Source organism: Triturus cristatus, chromosome 10, assembly GCF_964204655.1.
Source record: "Triturus cristatus chromosome 10, aTriCri1.1, whole genome shotgun sequence".
Taxonomy (NCBI): domain Eukaryota; kingdom Metazoa; phylum Chordata; class Amphibia; order Caudata; family Salamandridae; genus Triturus; species Triturus cristatus.
The window spans coordinates 97329294-97352463 of NC_140593.1; the positions used below are offsets into that span (position 1 = coordinate 97329294).

A 23170-nucleotide genomic window follows, 5' to 3' on the forward strand; every position below is an offset into this window, starting at 1 on the left:
TACCTGCTGCCGCCTGCGTCGACGGACGCGGTTTCTTCAGTGGCACCAACTGAGGAGTTTCTGCAGCCTGTTTCTTTACAGGTTTCTCCTTCTGGGACGGAGGGGTAGATGTAGCAACCCCCTTATTGTCCTTAGGGGCTATGTCCACAGTAGCCCGTCCCTGCCTCTCCTTTACACTGTCGTGAGGAGATTTTTTGGGACCAGCCTCCTCAGACCTGTCAGAGATCCCGTGAGGGGCTTTGAGAGGAACCTTGAGAGGGGGTTCCGCAGAAGTGGAGGGCGATGACCTACCCCTCTTCTTCGATCTCCTGGAGGAGGTGCCAGAGATAGATTCTTCCTCATCCGAAGAAATTACCTCCCTGGTCTTTATCTTCTGCAGCCACGTCAGCAAGCGCCCCTCTCTGTCTCTCAAGGTCTTGGTCGAGAAGGTCCGACAGATTTTACAGTCGGTGGCCTTGTGTTCCGGGTACAGGCAATATATGCAGTTCTCATGCCTGTCTTCCACAAACAGTCTCTTCTTCCCACAAGAGGCACAAGCCCTAAATAAAGCTTTCTTCTCCTTTTCTGACATTCTGTCTCAAAAGATGGTAATAAAGATATCCAAAAGTAACTCTGTGAAAAAAACTGAGCAGAGCTCAGTGGAGACTCCCTAGCACAACGTGCGGTAGAAAAATCTGAGGCTCTGAGCTCTCTCAGGAAGGTTCCAGAGGGTGAGGCTGTGCTGATTGGCCCTGGCAAAAGTTTGGGCTCTTTTACACAAAGAGGGTGATATACTACAAAATGAGATGAGGCCTAGGCCTAATTTTTCTCTTTTGTTTCTATGGTTATACATATGTATATATATATATTTTTGTTACCGAGGCTCCCATTCCGACGACGGGGAATGATACAAAGCATGAGAATCTATGAAAGTTCCAATACTGGGGTAAGTACCATTTACACTTACCTGTGCCAGGCTTGCTTGGTTCTAGGAAATATAACTAAATATTTTTATATAAACAAATTGGTCTGAGTTCAGTCTTTTTGAGTGTGTGACATTTCTTGCCTGAGTGTGTACAATAAATGCTTAGCTCTACCCTCTGATAAAGCCTTACTGCTTGCCTACACTACCACAAATCGAGAGTAAGGTATTATATACATTTACCTCTGCCTACCTCTGGGGTTCCACTGGACTCTGTACACAATATACCTTACTTTGGTATAGTATATACACAGAGCCAGCTTCCTACACAAACCTAGTAATTCAAAGCTAAAACATGGACCAAAGCAGCTAGTTATGCATTACCTGAAATTCTAGGTATATCTAGCTCTCTCACTCCATGCTCCTGCAGAGCCCCCCTCCATCCAGGATTGCAGAGTGTTAACTTAGTCCCAGCAGAGGCATTTCTATCATCCGCAAGAATTCAGAAGCTCCCTTCCTTATTGGCGCCTGCAAATGCCCCTCCCTTCAGTGTCTTGCAGTGCTCCATCAGCATAATTTATTGCAGTGTTCCCTCCATCCAGACCCCTATACCTCTCCCTTCAGGCCTCTGCAGCACTCCCCTATTCCAAACCACTTCTCAGCCCTTGCTAAAAACGTCTTGACCACAATGTCAATGAAAAGTCAAAATCTAGTCTACCTCACACAAAGCTGCTGGTAAACCGATCACCATCATTAAGTGGATTATGCTTGATTTGGGTTTCTTTCAAATGGCACTTGTGCTTGTTCACTTGTTGCACACGCCATTCATTAAGAGGTAAGAGCTAGTGAGTGAATTTCTGAGACATAGAAGCGTGACCTCCCTCAAAATTAAGCCGCACCCCCCGACAGTTTAAATACTGTGCCCAAAATGCATGAGCTATTATTACTCCAGGGTTGCGCCATCATCATGTTACCCGTTACACCGACCAATGACTTGCCCTTTCAGTGATCTTACTGGCTGTTCGGCTGCAGAATTGGGTTTGCTCAGAGATTTCTACTGTGGCGGAGAAAGGGGGGAGATGTCACGAGGCTACGACCAGAATAGGGAGCGTGGTAGTGTGTTGAATTTAAAGTTTCATTTTGAAATAGAGATTTGAACACACTTTCATGTTCAAATACTTTAAAACAAATATGCACACGGAACTTGCCTTTGTGAAGTGAGAAACAGTGGCCTCTCTAGTGGGAGTCAGCAAAAATGTTGAAAAGGTCTGCCAAAGTCCAGAGCTTTTGTTTGCAATGAAGAATTTTAAGTTTGGTTCCAAAAAGAGCATATCCGGTCTGTTGCAAAAAGACATTCAAGTGACACATGCTAATACTTGTACTGGCTGTTGAAAGTCACGCCACTGAATATTTCTTTTTCTTTTGAAAGGTGCCGAACGTGTTATCACCTTGAAGTTGGAGATTCCAGGATCCATGCCGCCTCTAATCCAGGAAATGTTAGAAAACTCTGAGGGACTTGAAGCGGGCTCCCCAAGCCCAGATGATGATACAACAGAGCACAGCCCTGCCCTCTCAACAAGCTCGGCAGACAACCGCAGCACTGGGGAATCTCCTCCAGTGAAGTAGGAAGTTGATTGACTTTTTAAGACATTCATATGAAAAAACCTTACACACAGCTAGGATAACCACTCAGTGCTTGGTTTCCAGAACATGAAAATAGGAAAATGACCAATATGTTCTACTTATAAATAAATCTATATATAATATAAATATATATATATACTACTCAGTGTTTAAACACAACCTTCTCCTGGACTATTAAAAACTATAAACAAAAATCTACAATAGTATATGAAACTCTGCTGTTTCACACAGGAAACAAGTTATTTTTCTGTTCTGCTCAAGACTGCATGACAAGATGGATTCGGAAACTGGTTTAAACGTACCTTGAGGACATTGTACATACAACTCTGGAGTGTTTCTTTTTGAATGGATGTTTTTGGTGCTTTCCTTTAGTCTTGCATAAAATGATAAAGACATTGAGCTAACAGAATGGGCCACCAGGAAAAGACTGAGTGGCAATTCAATCAGATGTGGGGGAGCTGGCATTCTTTTTTGGTGGGTGGAGTTCTTGAGGGTGAGGAGAAGCCTTTTCCTCTGTGTGATATCAGCAATCACATTTTTGTTAAGTTCTATCGACGGTATAAGGACAAATTCAATGCACTAGCATCAGAAGCAAAGTCTTCTGCGTCTTTGTGAACTGCAAGTTCAAGTAATCAAATGTGATTTGTTGGTTCATCACTTTAAAAATGTTTATTACAGGGTGGGTGCAGTAAAATATTTCTTACTACATTCACAGGGAAGATAGCCTCCAAGGTGCAGCATTTATGTAATGTGATCTTTTGTTTACTTGTTCACAAGCCATTTGGAATACTTCGCAGGAGGCGATGGGCTTGACCACTACCTATCATGGGGCACAGTGTGTCCCATTTAACTATGTGTCGCAGGGAGGAGTGTTGGCTGAAAAGTAAGGGAGTGTGTTCAGTCCACCCAGTATCCTGAAGCAGATACGGAAACTCATACTCTCGTGAACCACCCCTCAGAGCTTCTTCGGCCTCAAAGCACTACTAGGTTTTGAAAAGGGGCATACTTTAGTAAGTCCGTGACGTACGGTCACCGGCTCGGTTTGTACATTCAGATTGTTTAACAATACTTTCTATGTTCATATACTGTTTACCTTTTTCCATGGAGTCTCCTGGCAAAGAATAAAATATATTTATTTTACAGTCGTGTATGCCCTTCTTTTGTGTAAAAAATCACACTGCAGGCAAGGTGCTTCAGATTTTTTTCTTTTTTTAATGTTTCAACTTCATTTCAAAAAGCAGGTTTGCAACCATGACAGTTAAAATGTGTGCTTTTAGCACAGCAGTCTAAAACATTTCTACAAGCCAATCAGACACATACATGAACATTTCAATGAGTAAAAAAGAGCATAAAAGTGTATGTGGAACAACAAAATGTTAAAAGGTCTACACAATAATAAAAACCATCAATTACGCGATCACATAAAATAAGCCAAATGTACAAAAGTTTGCGACAGGAGGGACAAAAGGACTACACAAGATCTTGTTGGAAATTTGTGTGTGCGCTTTTTCAAGCACTTAATTAAACATATCAAAATCATCATCTTCGGACTCTGTAAAATATTTCACTTCTTTCCTCGCTCGGCCAGACCGTGGCTGTCGCTCCTTCGTGCTTTCGGAGGGAAAGTCGGCCGGTAAGATCTCTCCATCGGAATCATTGTCAAAGGAAGTCTTCTTCGATTTCTGCAAATTCAACATGCAAAAGTGAATCTACAATAATCAGAACTAAACTTTACTTTGAACTGTGCATACATATATAAAGTGAATCTACAATAATCAGAACTAAACTTTACGTTGTGTTGGACTGTGCATAAATCTATTCAAACAGGCCCAAAGATATGTTCTCACGTAGCCACAACCCAGGTTTTCACCAGATCATGTGAAGATCTTTATAGTTCAACCAAGAACATGTAGTCTGTGCACTTTTTACTTGATTTGGATTCCACTCATAAAAAAGAGGCAGTCCAAGTGCTTGAAATCCATTAACAGAGGTTATGACCGGCACCCTTGCGCTCTGCACTACGCCATCTGTCCGTGACCTTGATGCATCGGTCAACAAGCTCACAGGTAAAATGCAAAGGAAGCAAGCACATGTGTTTTGTTCCAAAACCATACAGTAGAATTCACTTCACCCATGTTCACAGAGAACAACCTTCAGGGCCGGACTGGCCGTAGCAGGCAACAGGGTTTACCAAGAAGCTGAAAGAGTGGGGGCCGGGTTTTGTTACTCAGGGTCGATTCTGCAGCAGTGCTGCAATATCAGCCCCCAGTAACCAAAAGCAGTAGTGCTTCATACTTGCAGGACTCCCCCGCCCTTCCCGGGGGCTGGTCCAACAAAATTGCCAGGGCTGCTTTGGGTTCCCAGTCCAGCCCTGATAACCTCTAGTCAATCTACAGATTCATGAAACACGGTCTGCACATGCTGTCATCATTCGCAGGTCAGGTTCAGTAGTGCACGGTCTTCTATGACATCACGCTTCTTACGCCCCTCCAGGTCACAGGACAGTTTGTGTACCTCGCACTGCCGACCAGGCCTATGACTGAGCACACTCTAGATTTGAGTGATAGTAGATCAAAATAAACATCAGGATACCAGGTTCACATGCAGTGAAGAATGAGAGACAGATGTGCACATCTGTATACCCTACCAAGACCATTCTTGTCCCAACAAGATATGAAAATAAAGCACCACTAGTGAAAATGCATATCAACCCTGATTTTAGCCCATATTTAAATCTGTAAGGTGCCTGGGGGGGGGGGGGGGGTGTGTGGAGAGGGAGAGGGAGAGGGAGAGGGAGAGAACTTACTTTTGTAATAGCTGCTATAAAACAATGTTGTGTAGTTCCTAATAATACATAGGATCTGCGCGTCTAGGCAACATAAACTAAGGCAATACTATTGGGTGTAAAAGGTAATAGCGCTCATATGGTAATCCCCTATTATTGTTCTACTATATCCGACATTTCTGGTGCATCCAAAAAGATTTTGGGGAAGGGAACACCCTACTTCCCTAAACTCAATCCAAAGGACTGATCAAACAATTATACAGACTTTTCGGAGTACACAGCTTATACAACGCTTTTAGCAATGCAAGCAAAACACCAGTCCAAACACAATTCAATTAAATTCTAATGATCGTCTTCTTTTAATTTCGTTAATTCCAATCCCTTATGCCAACGCGTTTCGCCGTGATCGGGATAAAACCAACGGCTTCTTCAGGGCTTTGATGAAGCCGTTGGTTTTATCCCGACCACGGCGAAACGCGTTGGCATAAGGGATTGGAATTAGACGATCATTAGAATTTAATTGGAAACTAAGGCATTGGTGTCCAGACTGATTCCAGACACCCCCAAAGGATATGTTAGCCTTTAGACCAGCTAGCTCACAGTGCCACTATAAACCCCCTAACTTAACCAAGAAGCAAATAGTTTCTGGCAACTATCGAACACAACAACCCTTGATCCTTCAGGGATCGTGGAAACAGTGCAGTACTCTTCGCTCGGTTAATTGTGCTTACTTAGTCTCAGGGAGATATACAAAATAAACAATGGGGATGTTTTCAATAAGCATTTATTGAACCAACGTCATTCTAGTATAAAACATGTTTGCTGAAACAATCATTAGACAGAAGCAGATACATAAGATTACAAGCACCAACAGAGTAAATAAAAGGCAAAATTCTACCATGGTGCTAAAACAGTAAATATATGCAGGAATTTCGATACATGGCAGTAATCGAGCATACTCCTACGATGAAAACCCTATCTAAGTGTACCTGGCATGCATGTGGGCGTAAAGCCAAGAATCCCCTAGGAAAGAGCCAACCCCATTACCTGATGGGAGAGAACGAAGGACCCTGTCTTGGTCTCGAGTTAGATACCCCGCAAGGGTGCATGCTGGAGCTTCTGCAGGCCGGGATTTCAGCGTCTAGTGTCAGCGTGAAAGCTTCTCCTCTGGTTCCCCAGCAAAGATGTTTTTCTTTTATACCCACAAAATCCCCTCACGACCATCTTCTCATGTTTCTCCTAAAGTGCAACGCTCCCATGGACTGTGCAGTCTCGTCGTCCTTTTTGAGCTGTTGCAGTGTCTCATCAACAGTGCTTCCAAACAGCTGTTCCCAATTGAAGGGTGTATTTATTATTTGGCTTGCACCACTGGCTCGGATCCCAAGATTCGTATCCATGAATGGCAACGATTAAGGAAAGCGGAACGGGTGCTGAAATCAGCGGGCTGCATTGTGTCCCAAAAATGTTTCTGACTTGGTCGCAGGCTCCGTAGAGCCCCCGCTGGGGCGTTGAAGTCAGAGCAGCAAGAGCATGTTTAAGTGTCTCTGAAGTGATCCTGTGCTCAGCAGGACGGCAAGGAGGGGACAACAGTGCGAGAGAAGCTGTTATGGACAGTGGAGCCAGCAAAGGTGATCCCGGTTCAGTTCCATGGAAGCTGGTAGGAGCGTAATGGGAACAGCGAGGGGAGGCGAGGTGGCAATGTGGCGCTGGGAGCTTGAGCTCCGGGCTAAATATTGGCTAAATCGCGGAACTGGCAAAATAATTCTGCCATTTGGCAGTAGGATCAACTGGAAGTCGGGATTTTGGGACTAAGCGTTGGAAGTTGTACAAATACGCTACAACTAACTTTAAAGCCCCCTAGTAGTGGAAAATTCGGGCCAGCTTGTTTAATGTTTACATTTTGGTTAGAGCGGGCAGCTAAGACTTTGGATGTCAGGTACGCTGGCTTATGATTTAAGGAACCTAATGTAAGATGGAGAGGCACTCTAAACAAGTGAACGCAATAACCAAAATTTAAACTGCAACCGGGCTGAAAGCAAAAAAGCGCTTGATGCCAGCAAAAGGGACATCAGCATCATCCAAAGTGGTGAGTTCACCAAGCCAGTTAGGTATGAACTCAAGGTTTGAGAGCTCTGCGAAAGATCTGGCAGAGCCACAGCGCAAGCTATTGCAATGGGGAGAGGACCCCTCAGGCTCGATCCTAGTGGATGGGCATACTGTTGGGAAAAAGGTACAGATCAACGCGACAAGTGAGGCTGCACCAGGGATGAAAAAAGTTGAGTTTAAGAACTCTAAAGATTTTCCTCTATTTACGAAAAAAGCACTCAGCCCACAGCCACCCAAGCACCGCCATGCCTAGATACAGACTCAGCAGTAGCGTCAGAAGAAGCGGCAATTAATTCCTTGCAGATGCTACATATATATGGAACGAATGAGAACGGTGCTCAAAATGGCGGCTCATAAAGCCTCTGTCTACTCGGGGCCCGTCTATCAGTGAGGGTGTCCTCAAGCCTTCACGAAAGGAAGTGATTTTGCAAGAACTGTGAGGGCAGAACAGCAATTTCCGAGAAGAGTTTCTAACACTGACAGTCACTGCTTTCCGAGATCTTGCCGATCAGTGCCTGACCTTAAAATGGCAGCGATGGGAAGACATCATGATCGCATAATAATGCCTGACTTTAAAAATGGCAGCGGGACATTAATTAACGTGATAATGCTGCACAAAGTAAAACGCAAATTATAAATTGCACATCTACTACCTAAGCCACTTTGTAAACCGGGCTGCCCTCTTCTTATGGTGCTATTCCTGTTCTATAATGGCAGCATATGGCAAGTGAAAGAGGACTACACCATGAAAACAAACGAGGGAACACAGTAGCAATCGGAGCCAGGATCAACATGGTGGCAGCCATCTTTAAACAGTTTTGTACTCATGCCATCGTTAATATAAAGTCGTTTGGAGTTGCAATAAATACTCATATTTAGTGTATACTTATATTTAGTATACTACATACAACATAGCCAATTCTCTACACATATTCCTTGAAGGTACCGTCCGGATGATCACTGGCAGTAGGAATTCGAGGAAAATAAAGACACCAGCAGAGATCTAAAAGATACACAAAGTGGGCATCACCACTCCAGGAACACACCGGAGGATATACCACCATTGTCAATTATGACCGAAATAAATCTCAAATCAGCCTGTAGTAACTCATACACCCGGCCTTCCGGAACTACCCCAATACACTAAAATCGGAGGTTCTCCATGCCTCCGGCCTTGACAAGCTCTCCAACTCGCTAACAAACTACCTAAATCCCCCGACTGGATTGAACTGCACCCGCCGTCTCTAAACATGGACCCAACTCTTGGACCATTCCCTACCCCCCCAACCTTTCAAAAAATCTGAAATTACTAATCCAGCATCCGAAACCCTAATTGAAGACAACTACTACAGCCTCACGTCCCCCATTAAAACTATATTTTCTACACAAAACGCCCCTCCAAATGGAAGAGCACCTTTTTGCGCCACCTACCAGTATCTAACGCAATCAAAATCCCCTACGGTTTCAAACTTTCCACTACTCCAACCTCTCTCTTCCCTGAGGAAATAGACATTTCCATCTACAAAACTGGAAACATCCTGATCCAAGCCTCAGAACACCAACTTACCATTTTTGAACTCCATTTTAACACTCTCTTCTACCACTTGTCCCTATCTACTCCTCCCCCAATACCTACACAATCCTAAAACACCCCCTGGTTCCACCGTGCTGCCCCGACTCCAAATCTTCTCCCTGACACTCCCCTCTCAACTACCTACATTCTTCCACCCTCTCTTGAACTCTCACCAGACTCCCCTCTTTCCCCCCACCCAACACCCGCTCCCACCCTTGCCCCCTACCGGCTCACCCCCACCTCCCAGAGGCAAACTCCACTCCCCAATGACACACCTACCCTTATTGACACATCCCTTTCCTCGACCTCCATTATATCACCTTCTCTTGAACCCTCCCCCCTCAACTCCTCTAACACACTCACGCCCCCCCAATCTCCCATATTTCCTAATGACCGTCCCCGTCCAACACCCTACCACCTCCCTAACCCACCTCCACCCCTCCTAACCATCCCATAGCCCCTCCTGTCCTTCCTCCTCCCTCCCCAATCTACACTACCACCCATAACGTTATTACCATGTCTCCTCACACCCCTCACACTCTCCCCTCATCTCTCTCCCTTTCCCCCTCAATCACCAGGCCATCCTACACCACGTCCCTCCCACCCAACACTTGCTCACACCTCCTTCCCCTCCCTCACCCTCCCCCACTCCCACAAGCCCAACACTACCCACGTCTGCCCCTCGTGACCTCTCGCCCTCGCCTACCCATGTCTGCCCCTCCAGACCTCTCGCCCTCACCAAACTATAAACCTTCTCATCCGAACTATTTTGGCATTAACGCCTCCCCCATTTCACCCCAACCACCTCCCTCCTCACTCTCCTTAACCAGACACTTCGCAACTTGGACTGCAATATCTCCACCCTGGTTACTGAACTCACCAGACTCAGGGAAGAACTTAATCAGTTCAAATCCTACAACCCCAGAACCCGCCCCTCTAGGTCCGCTGCTCCTTGTAATCCCAACAACACCTCTGCACACCTGTTCACACAGACCCCTTCGCACCTCGTGTACCTACTCCGCCCCTGACATCTGCAACTCCTACCTCAACAAACCACCACATAAACATCTTTCCTCTCCTCACTGCTACATTCCTGTAATCATGGGGACTAGCAGAACCCACTGTTCTCCAAGCTCCCCCAGATCCCCCCCCGACTCACCGCCATTCAACTATGCCCCACCCCCAACACCAATCCTAAACCCCTTACCTGCATGCTCATGAACTGCCGCTCAGCAGTCCGCCATGCGACCGAAATATCAGAAACCATACTTAATGAAGATATTGACATCGCCTTCCTCACGGAAACCTGACTCAAAGATCACTCAACACCCATCCTTGACCTTCTTGTCCCCCGCCCAACCCCCCCTCCCCCCCCCCCCCGGTTAGTCTATTCTCAGAAAAGACAGACCTGAAAAAATAAGGGGTGGATTAGCAATTATTTTCAAAAAAGAACTACAACTCTCCCGAATCAGTAACACTGATTACACAACCTTCGAATACTTGGGAGCCGAACTTAAAATGAAAAGCTCTCCACCAATACGACTACATAACATTTACCACCCACCTGGTGAGCCCCTTCCCTTTGCCGAAGAACTATCTGACCTAACTAAATTGTTACTTTCCAACTCCAAAAATCTCTGCCTAGGAGACCTTAACCTTCACTGGCATGAACCCGATGACCCTACAATCAACCTTCTCAATAACCTTCTTGAGATTAGCGACCTCAAACAACTTTGTCACTCCCCTACTCACTCAAAAGGAGCTATCCTCGACGCCATAATCTAACTCTGATTTGGCATCCCTATCCAACATCATCCCTATTGACTGGTCTGACCACCATCTCATACTGCTTACGATCTCCCCTCCAGCCCCACCCGCCCCAGTGAAAAACAATAAAACCACGATTATGACAAGAAATCTTAAGCAAACCCCCCCCCCCCCCCCCCCCCCCGGCGCACTGGAACATAAAATCCAAACCCAACTTCGTCACCCCCCCCTTCAAATGCAAATGAACTCACTGAACAAAACTGTCTGAGGTCCTAGATCAACTTGCCCCTCTGAAACTTAAAATGCAAAAAAATGTCCCCTTTAAATCATGGTTCACCTTAGACCTTAAAGAAAGACGCTCACTTAGACTCGCGGAAAGAACATGGAGACAACACCCTTCCCATCTCGCTCTCCTTAGAACCGCAAGATTCCTCCTACAAAAAACACATCTTTTCTGAAAAAGCATCTTTCTTTCGTCTGCAACTCTCCCGTGCCAAAAACAGACCCAGAGAACTGTTCAACATTATTAGAAATCAAACCTCCCCTGCACCCCTCAACCCGGCGGCCTCCACTAACAAATGTGAAGAAATTGCTAACTTTTTCACCGAAAAAATTGCCAAAATTGATTGTGCTTTCCTTGGAACTCAACTCTCGCTCACCCCCCCAATATCCCCTGAATACCACGCCATTACCACCCCACCCCTGACCCCCTCATCTCCCCTTCCACCACCTTCCCCTTCTGAACCCTACCTCACTATTCCACCGCTTAAAAACAATGCCTCATGGCAGAATTTCCTCTCCGTGTCGGAACGGGAAGTCTTAAACATCCTATCCAATCTTAAACCATCCTCTCACACTAAAGACCCTCTCCCTTTTGCACTTGCCCAAGATCTAAAGCACATCATTGTCCCCTATTGGACCAACATCATTAACGCCTCCCTCTCAACAGGGAGTGTTCCTATCTCCCTCCAACTCGGACAAATCACTCCCATCACAAAAAATCCCTGACCCTAATGACCCTAACAACCTCCGCCCTATCTCCAACCTCCCCCTCCTCTCTAAAGCCCTTGAAAAATGCGCCCTACTTCAATTTGACAAACACATTGACACGTACAACCTACTAGACCCCCTACAATCCGGCTTCCGCAAAGGTTGCAGCACTGAAACTGCACTGCTCAACATAGTCGACGACATCCACCTCGCCCTGGACAAGGGCGAGACCTGCCTATTCATCCTTCTCGACCTTACCGCTGCATTTGACACAGTTAACCACCCAACCTTACTCAATGCACTCAAAGACCGCTTTGGCCTTAACTGGTTCACCTCCTACTTCCAACATAGAACCCAACAAATCAAAATCCAAAACTGCCTTTCTAGTCCAACATCTGTCTCCCTAGGTGTCCCCCAAGGATCTATCCTCTCTCCTGATCTCTTCAACCTCTTCATAGAACCCCTTACCCTCATTCTTAAACAAGCTGGAATTAACTATCACCTGTATGCTGACGACACCCAACTGTACTATAAAATAAAATCCCATTCTGATATCCTACACCTCAACACCACACTAACCAAGATCCAAACCTGGTTTCACAACAACTATCTCAAACTTAACCCTAACAAAACTGAGATCATTCTCTTTTCTCCCCAAAACAACCGACTCCCCATTCAAACTTGGATCGCTGACCTAAACTGCTCACTCTCCCTCTCCGAATCTGTCAAATCTCTCGGCATCACCATCAACAATAAACTCACGCTAAATTCCCATATAAAGAACTCGGCAAAAGGAGCACTCTTCACACTTCGGCATCTCACAAAAAGTCAAACCTTTCATCCCAGCCTTAGACTTCAAATTAGTTATCCAATCGCTTGTCCTATCAAAAATTGACTACGGAAGTGCTCTTCTCTCTGGAACACCCAAAATCCACCTTGCCTCCATCAAATCAGTCCTCAACCTTGCGGCCAGACTAACAACCAACTGTAAACGTTTTGACCATATCTCACCTGCCCTCAAAAACCTAAAATGGCTCCCCACTGAAGGCAGATCCTCCTATAAAATTGCCTGCATTACGCACAAAGCCATCCATCAAAAGACTCCACTCTACCTCGCAACCAAACTCACTAAAGCGGGCTGCGCCCGAACGTTGAGAAGCACCAACTCTCTTCTCCTCATATCCCCTCTACTAAAAAAAGAAAAACGCCTCCCAATCCCGCTCCTTCTCTGGCAAGGCCCCCAACATCTGGAACGCCCCCCCCACCCCCCCAAAGACCTTCGATGTAACCCCTCATACGTCAGCTTCAAAAGAGACCTTAAAATACACCTTCTCACTAAATTCTGGGGGACTTAATCGCTTGCTCCCCGTACTGACTACTTTCCTCCTCCTGCCCTATACACCTCCTCCTCCCTCTCGCACCTTCACACACCCTTCCAGACCCCTCCACACCCCTCTCACCACCCTTACCTAGCCCAATTTACCCCCCGCTCTACTATGTTTGCCTCGTATACTGTAAAAGTGTTATTATGTAACGACATATTTGTTCTTTTAATATTGTGTCTAATTATGCTCCCCTTTCTTCTCTCACTACGTACTCTAAATGTTTCATTTTACTCTTTTAGACCACCTTGTATAATTTGTTTTCTCTCATTACAATTGTTGCTCTTACCTTGTTTTTTACCATGCAATATGTAAAGCGCTCTGATACCCTCAGGTGGAGCTAGCGCTATATAAAACCTTCAAAATAAATAAAATAAATAAATATCTCTGCCTTCCCGTGTCCCAGCTCTGGCACCCTCGACAGCTTCGGTTACAACTTAGACTTTGCTAGAGGATGGACACCCGGTGCACGGACAAGCAAGGCCTTTGGCTTCATTGGTTCAGCCTTCGCCCCCTGCTCAAGCCTCCTCTGTCGAAAACGTCCTAAAGCAACAGCTGGAGAGCTGGTATCAATCTCAACCGCAGGAACCATCTCGAGCCCCAAAGAAGAGCGGCCTGGAACTGACAAGTCCAACAGCCAGCCAGAAGAGTAAAGTTCAACAAATGGAATCCGAAATTCGAACTGGCGAAACCAATACACAACAACTTGAAATTAAAACCCTACTTAATCTCATACTGGACGAGCTCATGAAAAAATCTCAAGAGATCAAGATAGCCGCTCTTCATCTTCGGCTTGGAAAAATCGAGGAGGCAGTGGTAGGTATCCCCGCAAGATTTCAAGAAGCAGAATCAAGGATTGCTCAGCTGGAGGATCAGATGAGCTCAATACTTCAGAAAGTTAACTGACGGAAGACAAAATTGTCCTCGAAAACAAACTTGAAGAACTGGAGAACCACTCACGCCGATCTAATCTTCGGATTGTCGGAGTACCTAAGGGGTGCGAGGGAGCTAATACTCTCTTATGGGTTGAATCCTTCATTAAGCAAAAAGTGCTCCCTGATTTCACTGGAGACTCAACGTTAACCAGGGCACATCGGGTTCCTGCTCATCCCATTCCTAATGCTAAATTCCCTCGCACAATTTGGACTAACTTTGTTGACTATAAAGTAAAAGAGAACATTATGGCTAAAGTGATCCACCAGGGAGTTTTCCATTAACAAAGTCTAATTGTCAGATCTTCGCAGATATGCCTGTGGCAGCGGCAAGTAGGCGTAAAGAGTTTGTGAAACTCTTGTATTTATTCAAAGCTCGGGGGCCCAGGCGTTTATTGCGCAGCAATCTAAGACCAGGGTGCTGGTTAGAGGAAAATGTCATATGTTTTCGCACATAGAGGAAGCCCAAGATTTTTTTAAAGAGATCTCTTTGGTAAAATGAAGTTGGGGCACTCTTAAATGTCTGAATTTGGGCTTCTAGATTGAAAGGTTACCATTGCCAGGTGTGGGAGGGTAGATCACCAATGGTGCAGGTCCATGGCACCCAATAGTGCAGGAAGGGAGGGCGAGATATGGAGGGTGGGGGTTATGGGGGTGACCACATCTCTGGGGGGGGGCTCACGGGGTCTGGGGAGGGTGGGTGTGGGACTAGCATAGCAAAAAGAGTAAAATGAGCAGATGCAGACAGGAAAGTAAAATGAGCAGATTCAGACAGGAACTGAGTAAAGAGACTTTTTGTTTTGGAAGAGATTAGCAGTTCCCGATCTTACCAACAAAAGGTATATGAAGATAGTCAGATGGAGGGCAAACTGCTAGCTAGCTCTACCAAAACTAAACAAGAAGCGGTTTTAGTTTCGAAGGTGATCAACCCCAAGACCAAAATAGAGGCAACAAACAGTGATGAGATTTCACAGATCTTTCCGGAACATTTCCAGCAGCTCTACACCACGTAATATCCGGTAGGGGAAGATACCATATTGGAGTACCTAGATAATGTAAATCTTCCTAGACCATCTGATTTTCTGATAGACCAGCTAAGATCAGATTTAGAAAGTACAGAGATTTTGGCAGCCATAAAAGCTACAGCCGGAGCCAAAGCGTGTGGGGAGGACAGGTTTCCTATAGAATTTTATAAAGCGTTCTCAGAAGAATTGATTACACCTTTGGAAAAAACTCTTCAATTATATTAAAAACGGCAGCTAGGTTCGTTTTTTAAGGAGGCAATTGTTGTTTGCTTTGTAAAAAAGGACAAGAGCCCGAAGGATGTTAATTCTTATAGGTCCATTAGCCTCCTCAACTCAGATTACAAGATTTTAAGGAAGGTGTGGGCGCGGCGTTTTGTATCGGCCGCACAGGACAATTCACAAAGATCTTTATAGCAGGAAGATCTATGGCTGCAAATACCCAATTTCTAATACAGGCTCTGAATTATTGTAATACCAATTCTATCCCGTCCTGTATTATGATGGTTGACGCGCGAAAAGCGTTTGACCTAGTGAACTGGAATACAATATTTTTTGCCCTCTGTAGATTCGGTACCCCTCCCTTGGTCATTTTAATGTTGCGGAACATTGATCGGGGGCACAGGCTCAGGTGGTAATCAATACAAAACAGGCTGGTACAGTAAAAATCAATCGGGGAACAAGACAGGGATGTCCGCTCTCCCCACTGCTTTTTACCTTCTATAGTACCTTTAGCCATCAGAATGCGAGACAATATAGCTATTAAGCCCCCAATCTCGGGTATGGCCAAACTGAAGCTTTTTGTGGACGATATTTTATATTTGAAGCCTAATAATGATACTTTGGAAATGGCAATGAGGGAATTTAGTAATTTCGAATTAACCGGGAGCTATATAATAAATCAAAATAAAACAGAAGTTCTCATCCCGAATACAGATTTAAACTTTCTCCCAGACAACCTCAAGGCACAAGCCGTTAAAGAGATTGAAACACTGATTAGGCAGTTTGTCTGCGGGGAAAAAGGCACCAAGGGTCAAGCTCCCATCACTACAATTAACCACTGAACAGGGAGGGCTGGCTTTACCGCATATACAAACTTATTATGATGCTGCTTTTCTAGATTTACTAGCTGGTTTACTGGTCCCTAATGGGCTAAAAGTTCATTTCTTCGTGGACAAAATGGTGCAGGAAACTGGTTCCCAGATTCAGATTTTTTTTTAAAACCTCCAAACTTCCGAAAAAAAACAAGATACAAGACGTTGAAGGACTACTCCACCCGACTTCAAGCCTTTTTTAAGGTGACGGGCTCCTCTGGGCTGCATTACACTTAAAATTGAGGGAATGTAAGAATCTCGACCTTCAAATTCAATCATGCCACTTGAAAAGTTGGGAAGGTTGAGAGTTAGGCGAGCCAAGATACTTTTTAATTCAGAGTAGGTTAACTACGTGGCAGGTGGTGTTGATGAGGAGTAGCGCTCCGAGGAAGCAAGCTTTTTTTGAATATTTGCAAATCGTCCATTTTTTCAAAAAGCGGTATTTTGTTTTTGATACACTAAATAAACTCGTGATAGCCCTCTTCGGAGCAAAATTGGAGTTGGGAATTGGTATCGATTGCTACGAGATCAGGACCAACTTCCATTGATAGAGAGCCATCTGGAAAGAGTGACCGGAGAAACACAATGTATCTTGTCTAATAATGAGTGGGAAGCTATAGGCTGGTCTGGGTATATTAGGCTTTGAGAGCAGCCAATTTTAAAAGAATGGCTTTCTTGCCCGATGGCTGGCATACTTCACTCCAAAAGCACTCAAATAAATGTACGTGGAAGACAGATGCTTTCGATGCCAGGCGGAAGGTGAAGGAGGCTGGCTCCATATCTTTTTTACATGTCCAAGATTGGGGCCTTTCTGGGGGGAGATTTTCTCTGCTCTAATAGGGCATTTAAAAAGATCATGTTGCCGTAAGCCGAGGTGGCCCTGTTCGGAATTTGTAAAGATAGGATAAATCTAAGGAAAGCTGAAGAAACTTTTCTCTTAATTGCCTCCTTGGTAGCCCGCTCCTTAATTCTCCAGAATTGGAGGTCCAGGTAAGTTCCCACCTATGACAAATGGTTTAATAAAAATGAAATGGACGCGGGATATTGAAAAAGCCTACGCGTACCGGGTGGGAGCCACCAAGAAGTTTAATAAGAACTTGAAGTTTTTTTAATAACTTGGAAAATCATCAGATAGAGGGGTAGTACTACCGTAAAAATTAAAAAAAAGTCTAAGTGTAGTACTATAATTTTTTTAAAGGTTTGGAGGAACGAGGAATATCTCTTAGCACTTTAGTCTAGTAGTTTTGCACACTTGCACTTTAGCACTGTGGCATTTTAAAATCTTTTCATTATTCAGCTGTAGATATATATGATAACTTAGCGGCTTTTTTGTTTCTATTTTGCCATTGGTCATAGGTTGGAAAGATGAATGAATTGTTTTTACACAAAATTTAAACTCATTGATGATTCATGCTAATGTTTGTTCTTATGTTATTTCAATGTTCTCGATGCTCTGCTCAATAAAAAAATAAAAAATAAAATAATTATACAAAATAGTGCTTCCAAACAGCTGTTCCCAATTGAAGGGTGTATTTATGATTTAGTTGCACCTCTGGCTCGGATCCCAAGATTCGTATCCATGAATGGCAACGTAATTTTCTTGCCATCATTTGGCGACTTGCTGTGTCAGCTGCATCTAATGCTAACTTTAGGCATGTATTTACAATATTCTTGCCTTCCTCCGCTAGGCTTGCCGCTACCCTACTGTATTGTTCAGGTAGGTGTCTCATGAGCTCTGCCATCTCCACCCAATGCTGGTATGCATACCTGTTCAGGAGGGTGTTAGAATTCACTATATGTCATTGACTGGCTGCACTCCTCTCAAATTTCCTGGCGATCTTTTTACTATTCATGTTTGGAGGTGGCACAGATGGTGATGGAATGTTAGCTCTCTTCCTCGCACTGGAAGTGATGATGAGGCAGCCTGCACCGTAACCTTGATCGAGATAGGGTCTTTTGAGGAATGTTTATAGTTTTTCCTCAGCCCTTGGTGTCACTGCTCTGCATGTAGCGGGTTCTTTGAATGCCTCCGTTCCTTGATCCTGGAAGGAATGGATTCCTTGTCTACAATGGTATTGAGGTCTCTAGTAGGAAACATAATTAAGATTTTTCCTGCACTCCATACTTGTCTGCAGCCTTCTTTATTATGTGATCGTACATTGCAATGTCATTTGGAGACGAAGGCCTTGAAGGATAACCAATCCACCCCTTCTTTAGGGGAATCTGTCTATCTCATGCCACTGAGTTTCTACATATTCAGAGTCTTATGACGCCTGAAACATCCCCAGGCTTTCTTGGTCTTCATATAAGGATTCCTCCTCCTCTTAAGGCTCTGGTGTCAAGGGACGGTCCATTTCCTTGACCTCCTTCTCCCCTTGGTCTTTTGGCATTGGACATTCCTTCAAAAAGGCATAAAATTCCTCCTCTTTAGGATCAATGCTGCCATTTCGGCTTTGAGGCACTGCTTCTCTCTCTCGATCTTTGCCGAGCGTTCTTCGGGATTGAGCGTCGATGTTTGTTTTGACGTCGAACAATCCTTCGACGATCTGTCAGTCATCGAGATTCTTGTCTCTTCCCGAGATTATTTTTGTTTCGACGTCAAAACATCTCGACTTCGAACGTCTTGAGTATGGAGTCTTTTCGGGAGACTTGCCTCCTGCGGTATCCTTTTTGAAAAATCCGAGGGGTTCCTCTTCTCTGGGATTGCCTTCGATCTGCAATCTTTTCTACGTCAAGGCTCCCTTTATTGCCTTACATTAGCATTTTCAAGGGTCTTGGAAGGACAGAGTTGTCGGCCTTACCTGCGGTCTCTTGTCTTTCTTGAGCAGTTCCTTCTCAACCTTGATGATTCTCAAAAGTCGACGTCCAAAGCTTTTGCCTCTGCACCTTCAGCTACATTTTATCGTTATCATCGCTTGACAAAGCCAGGTCTCCCAGGGATGGAGTAGGCTCCTGTCCCTGCATGGCATAATGCGCCTGTGTAAGAAAGTGTCTCTGTATATACTTTTTCCAAATAGGTACAGTGTGCACAGAGTCCACAGTCCCCAGAGGTTTGGCAGAGGCTAAAGTTAGATATAACCTTACTCTCTAAAGTGGTAGCTTGGTCAAGCAGTAAGGCAGTATCAGAGGACAGTGTAAAGCATTTGCTGTACCACTCAGTCAGCAAATGGTCTCACATACTCAAGAACTGAGCTCTAGGCCAATGGTTTGTATATAAAAATATATGGTGGTTTTAATTTAGAACCAACAATAGGTATCAAAATACACTTTCTCAGAATGAGATGCTTTAGATAAATACTTTTAACAGGCAATAGACTTTTGAATGCAATAGTTACAGTTGTTGCAATTGGCAACACAATTCAAACACAATCATAACATTGAGCTCAATGGGACTTGAGTAAATGCAGTTTGTTACTTTACGAATGATTTTCTTACTCAGGGTTGGATCCTGGGTTCAACCCTGGTGCATTTCCTGTAAGCAGTTGAAAGAAATCGTTTGTTACACAGACGATTTTTAGTGAATATTTGTAAGTTTCAAAAATTGACACTTAGAAGAATTTCTGGCAAAAACCAGGCAATGTTATCCTATGGAGGAAAATCAAGCTATTGGTAAGTACAGTTGTAATTACTTTTCAGGGTCAGTGCTGGGCACCAAGATCCAGCACTGGGATCTCTGCTGATAACAGGTGAGTAATTTCATTTGTTATTCGGCTGATTTTAGGTGAATATTTTAAAATTTCGAAACTTAGAAGTATTTCCAAGTGAAACCAGCCAATGTTAACCTATGGAAGAAAAGTGAGTTATCGGCTTTTGGGTAAGTACTCGGCTGGCAGAGTTAAGGTTCTGAGCATAGACTCAGGGGTCTCCCAGGGTCAGGTAAGTACAGTTGTTACACCCTCAGCGGCACAGGGGCAGCCGGGTGCAGAGAGAGTTAGGCCCAATGTTAGCCTATATCGGGCAGGGGGCCTTTGGTTGGTGGCTGCTAGCAGGTAGGCCACACGGCTGTGGGAGCTGGGCTCCTGGTCACTTGCTCAAGGCAAGTGGGGAAGAAAAATAGGACAGAGGTTGCACTCCCAGGGGCACTCGGGCGACTGGGTGCAGGGTGCTTTTGAGCCGTCGGGTGCTCAATGGATTTCAATGAAGAAGCTCAAGGACAAACACAGGGTGCAAGCTCGGGGACGAAGATTTTTCAGGTGCGACCACCACTTCGAGAGGTAAGTTGGGAAGCTGTAGGTTAGGTAGGCACCCAGGAGCTGGGCACAGGGGGCCGCAGGGCGCCGGGGTGTCTTTTCACGTCGGGAAATCTTACCCTCAGCTGGTCGCGGTTGGAGGGGTCCCTGGTTCTGAGACTGCAGGCGTCGTCAGGAGCGCCGAGGTGGGTCCTTGGGTGCTGGATTCGGGGTCACAGTCGCCGGGGGACCTCCTCATGGTCTTTGTCCACTCCGGCACAGGCTAGGCTTGGCGTGTGCAGGAGTCGCGGTTCCTGGTTGGCACCAGGTGCTTGTTACTTGCTTTGAGCAGAACCACTGCTCGTGGGAGTCCCAGTCTTTTTAGAGTTACAAGGCAGTCAGGTCCTCCGGGGATTTTGAGGTTGCTGACCACTGGAGACTCCGGGTTTCAGCAGGAGCTAGTTCAAGGGTCGACAGGCCTGTAGGGCTGGGGCCAAGTCAGTTGATGTCTTCCTCTTGTTAGCAGCTGCACAGGTCTTCTTGTTTCTTGTTCTTCTTGCTTGTTTCGGATTCGGGACCTCGGGAAGGAAGGTTCAGGGAGCCCCTAAATACTAAATTTAGGGGCGTTACAGGTAGGTAAAGGGCAGGGACCAATGGGTCCCTTCCCTGGGGTGGGTACACCCCCTATCCTGCCACTTTCCTGTGGGAGGGGGGCAGTAGCCTAGTCCTGATTGGGCAGGACTCCCAATCTTCAAGATGGTTAGAGCCCGGAGATGTGCTTCACCTCGCCTCCCCCACCTGAGAGGTGGGGTTGGCAGGCTGGCACATCCCCTATCCTTATTTGGGGTTTCCGGCAGTCTTCCCGCCAGAGTGGGGGTCAGAACTGGTGGGGGCCAGTTGCTGAGTACAGCAAGTGGCCTGGAGAAGCTCACAAAGGCAGCATGCCTTTGAAGCTTCCCCTGCCCATCCTGGGGGAGGAGACCTAGCACCTCGCCCAGGATGTTTATTGTTGCAGGCCCAGGAGAGCGGATGGCTCTCTACCCAGGGGTCCAGCAACATGTTTGCTGTGTGGCAGCCTATGCAGCCCCTCAGACCGGACGTGGATTGTAGGTTAGGTTCAGGGGGCATCTCTAAGTTGCCCTCTGCCCTGCATTGTACATTAAATCCCACACTGGCATCAGTGCGGGTTTAATGTGCTGAGAAGTTTGATACCAAACTTCTCAGTCTTCAGTGTTGCCATCATGGTGCTGTGGAGTTTGTGTTGACGACCTCCCAGCACCATATACACTTAATGGCAGCACTGCCCTTACAGTGCCCAGGAATGGACCTGGGTACTGTAGGGACACAGGGCTCATGCAACTGTACCTACACTACAGGCATAGGGCACCCAGCTAGAGGGGTGACTGAGGTATGCCAGGGAGTGTGTGTTGTGGTCATGGCATATAGGGATGTGTGCCATGTCGACTGTTTTGTTCTGCAAAGGCAGTGCGTGTGTGTGTGTGTGTGTGTCAGGGTACAGGGCCTCTAAGGGTGGCACAATAACTGCTGCAGCCCTTAGGGGCTTTCTCTTGTCACAGGGCCCTGGGTACCTAGTGTACCATTTACCAGGGGCTGACATGTGGCCAGAGATGCCAATTGGGTTTAGGCTTCATGCAGTTTTAGGGAAGGAACACAGGCCCTGGGTACCTGATTGGCAGGAGCCCAGGGAACACTTAGTCAAAGTACATCAGCAATTCAGCAAAAAGTGGGGGCAAACTATGCAAGAAAGATGGCACTTTCTCACAGCCAGTCTATGCTTCTCTCTTGCCTTCAGCAGCTTCAACTGGAACCCGGCACTGGCTTCGTAGTTATCACTTCGATAGTCAATTGGCAGACCTTTCTGCGCAGAATTATAGTTGCAATTTGGGCAGAACTTTAACGTAGTCTTCTTCATCATACGGAACAGGGAGCCTTCTGTCAGGGCATTCTCAAACCTTCGAGGAAACCTTCCCTTCACACTAGGGATCTCCTTCCGTACCTGTTATTCGATGTTCTTCAGAATTTCTGCGACTTCTTCAGAACTCTTCTTCCTTCACATGTGGCACTTCCAGGGGAGGCTGTATAGCATCACAGTAAACACCAAATGGGGGATTCGTCAATGAGCAACAACAAAAATAGGACTACAAAAATAAAAATGGGAGAATTCCGGACCTAACCACTAGATGGCGGAATAATACACAGTATCTGAATCCAGAAAAAAGATTCACACTGCGAAACGTTTTGGAACCTTAGTAAGCTGGCATTCGAATGACCATCCTTGAAATTGCGGAAGTGAGTGGAATCTTTGAGGCATCCGAAGTTTGACAGAGTATCCACAAAAAAAACTATTAATGATGGTAAGCAACTTTTCGTTTCTGATGGATACTCCTACCTGAGGATCCCTCCCCTTTGAATAGATTAGCAAGTAATACACTGCTTGGAGGAGGGTCTTGAATGGATGGTCAAGCAAAAAGTCCTAAAGTACAGAACAAGAAAAATAGCTATGTCGTTGCATTTCATAAATTCAGCAATAGTGCTTGGCAGATGTTTGAAAAAAAGCCCATGTTGCTGCTTCACAGATTTGGGTCACAGGAACTCCCCCTTGCTAATGCTGGGGTGGCAAACTTGTCTTTGGTGAAATGGACGCTGATGCCCTCAGGTGGTACTTTACATGCTAGCGCATAGCACCTTTTACTGCATAAAGTGATCCAACTCGATATGGTTCTCTTTTAAAACGTTTTCCCCTTCCTATTGCCTGCATTTCCCACTAAGAGCCGGTCATCGACC

At 45.5% G+C, this 23170-nt stretch overlaps 2 protein-coding genes across 8 annotated transcripts in view; one reads left to right on the plus strand and one right to left on the minus strand.

Moving 5' to 3' along the window:
• RARB (retinoic acid receptor beta) overlaps nt 1-3685 on the plus strand; it is a 1132713-nt gene extending 1129028 nt beyond the window's left edge. For all 4 annotated transcript variants that reach the window (XM_085630534.1, XM_085630535.1, XM_085630536.1 and 1 more), the window contains one exon: nt 2331-3685. In XM_085630534.1, coding sequence (XP_085486660.1) covers nt 2331-2527 — 197 coding nt within the window. In that variant the 3' untranslated portion in view covers nt 2528-3685. The remainder of the gene's footprint in view (nt 1-2330) is intronic.
• Nucleotides 3686-3737: 52 nt separating this feature from the next.
• Nucleotides 3738-23170, minus strand: part of TOP2B (DNA topoisomerase II beta) — a 497734-nt gene continuing 478301 nt past the window's right edge. For all 4 annotated transcript variants that reach the window (XM_085630531.1, XM_085630530.1, XM_085630533.1 and 1 more), the window contains exon 36: nt 3738-4227. In XM_085630531.1, the coding sequence (XP_085486657.1) occupies nt 4063-4227 (165 nt within the window). In that variant the 3' untranslated portion in view covers nt 3738-4062. The remainder of the gene's footprint in view (nt 4228-23170) is intronic.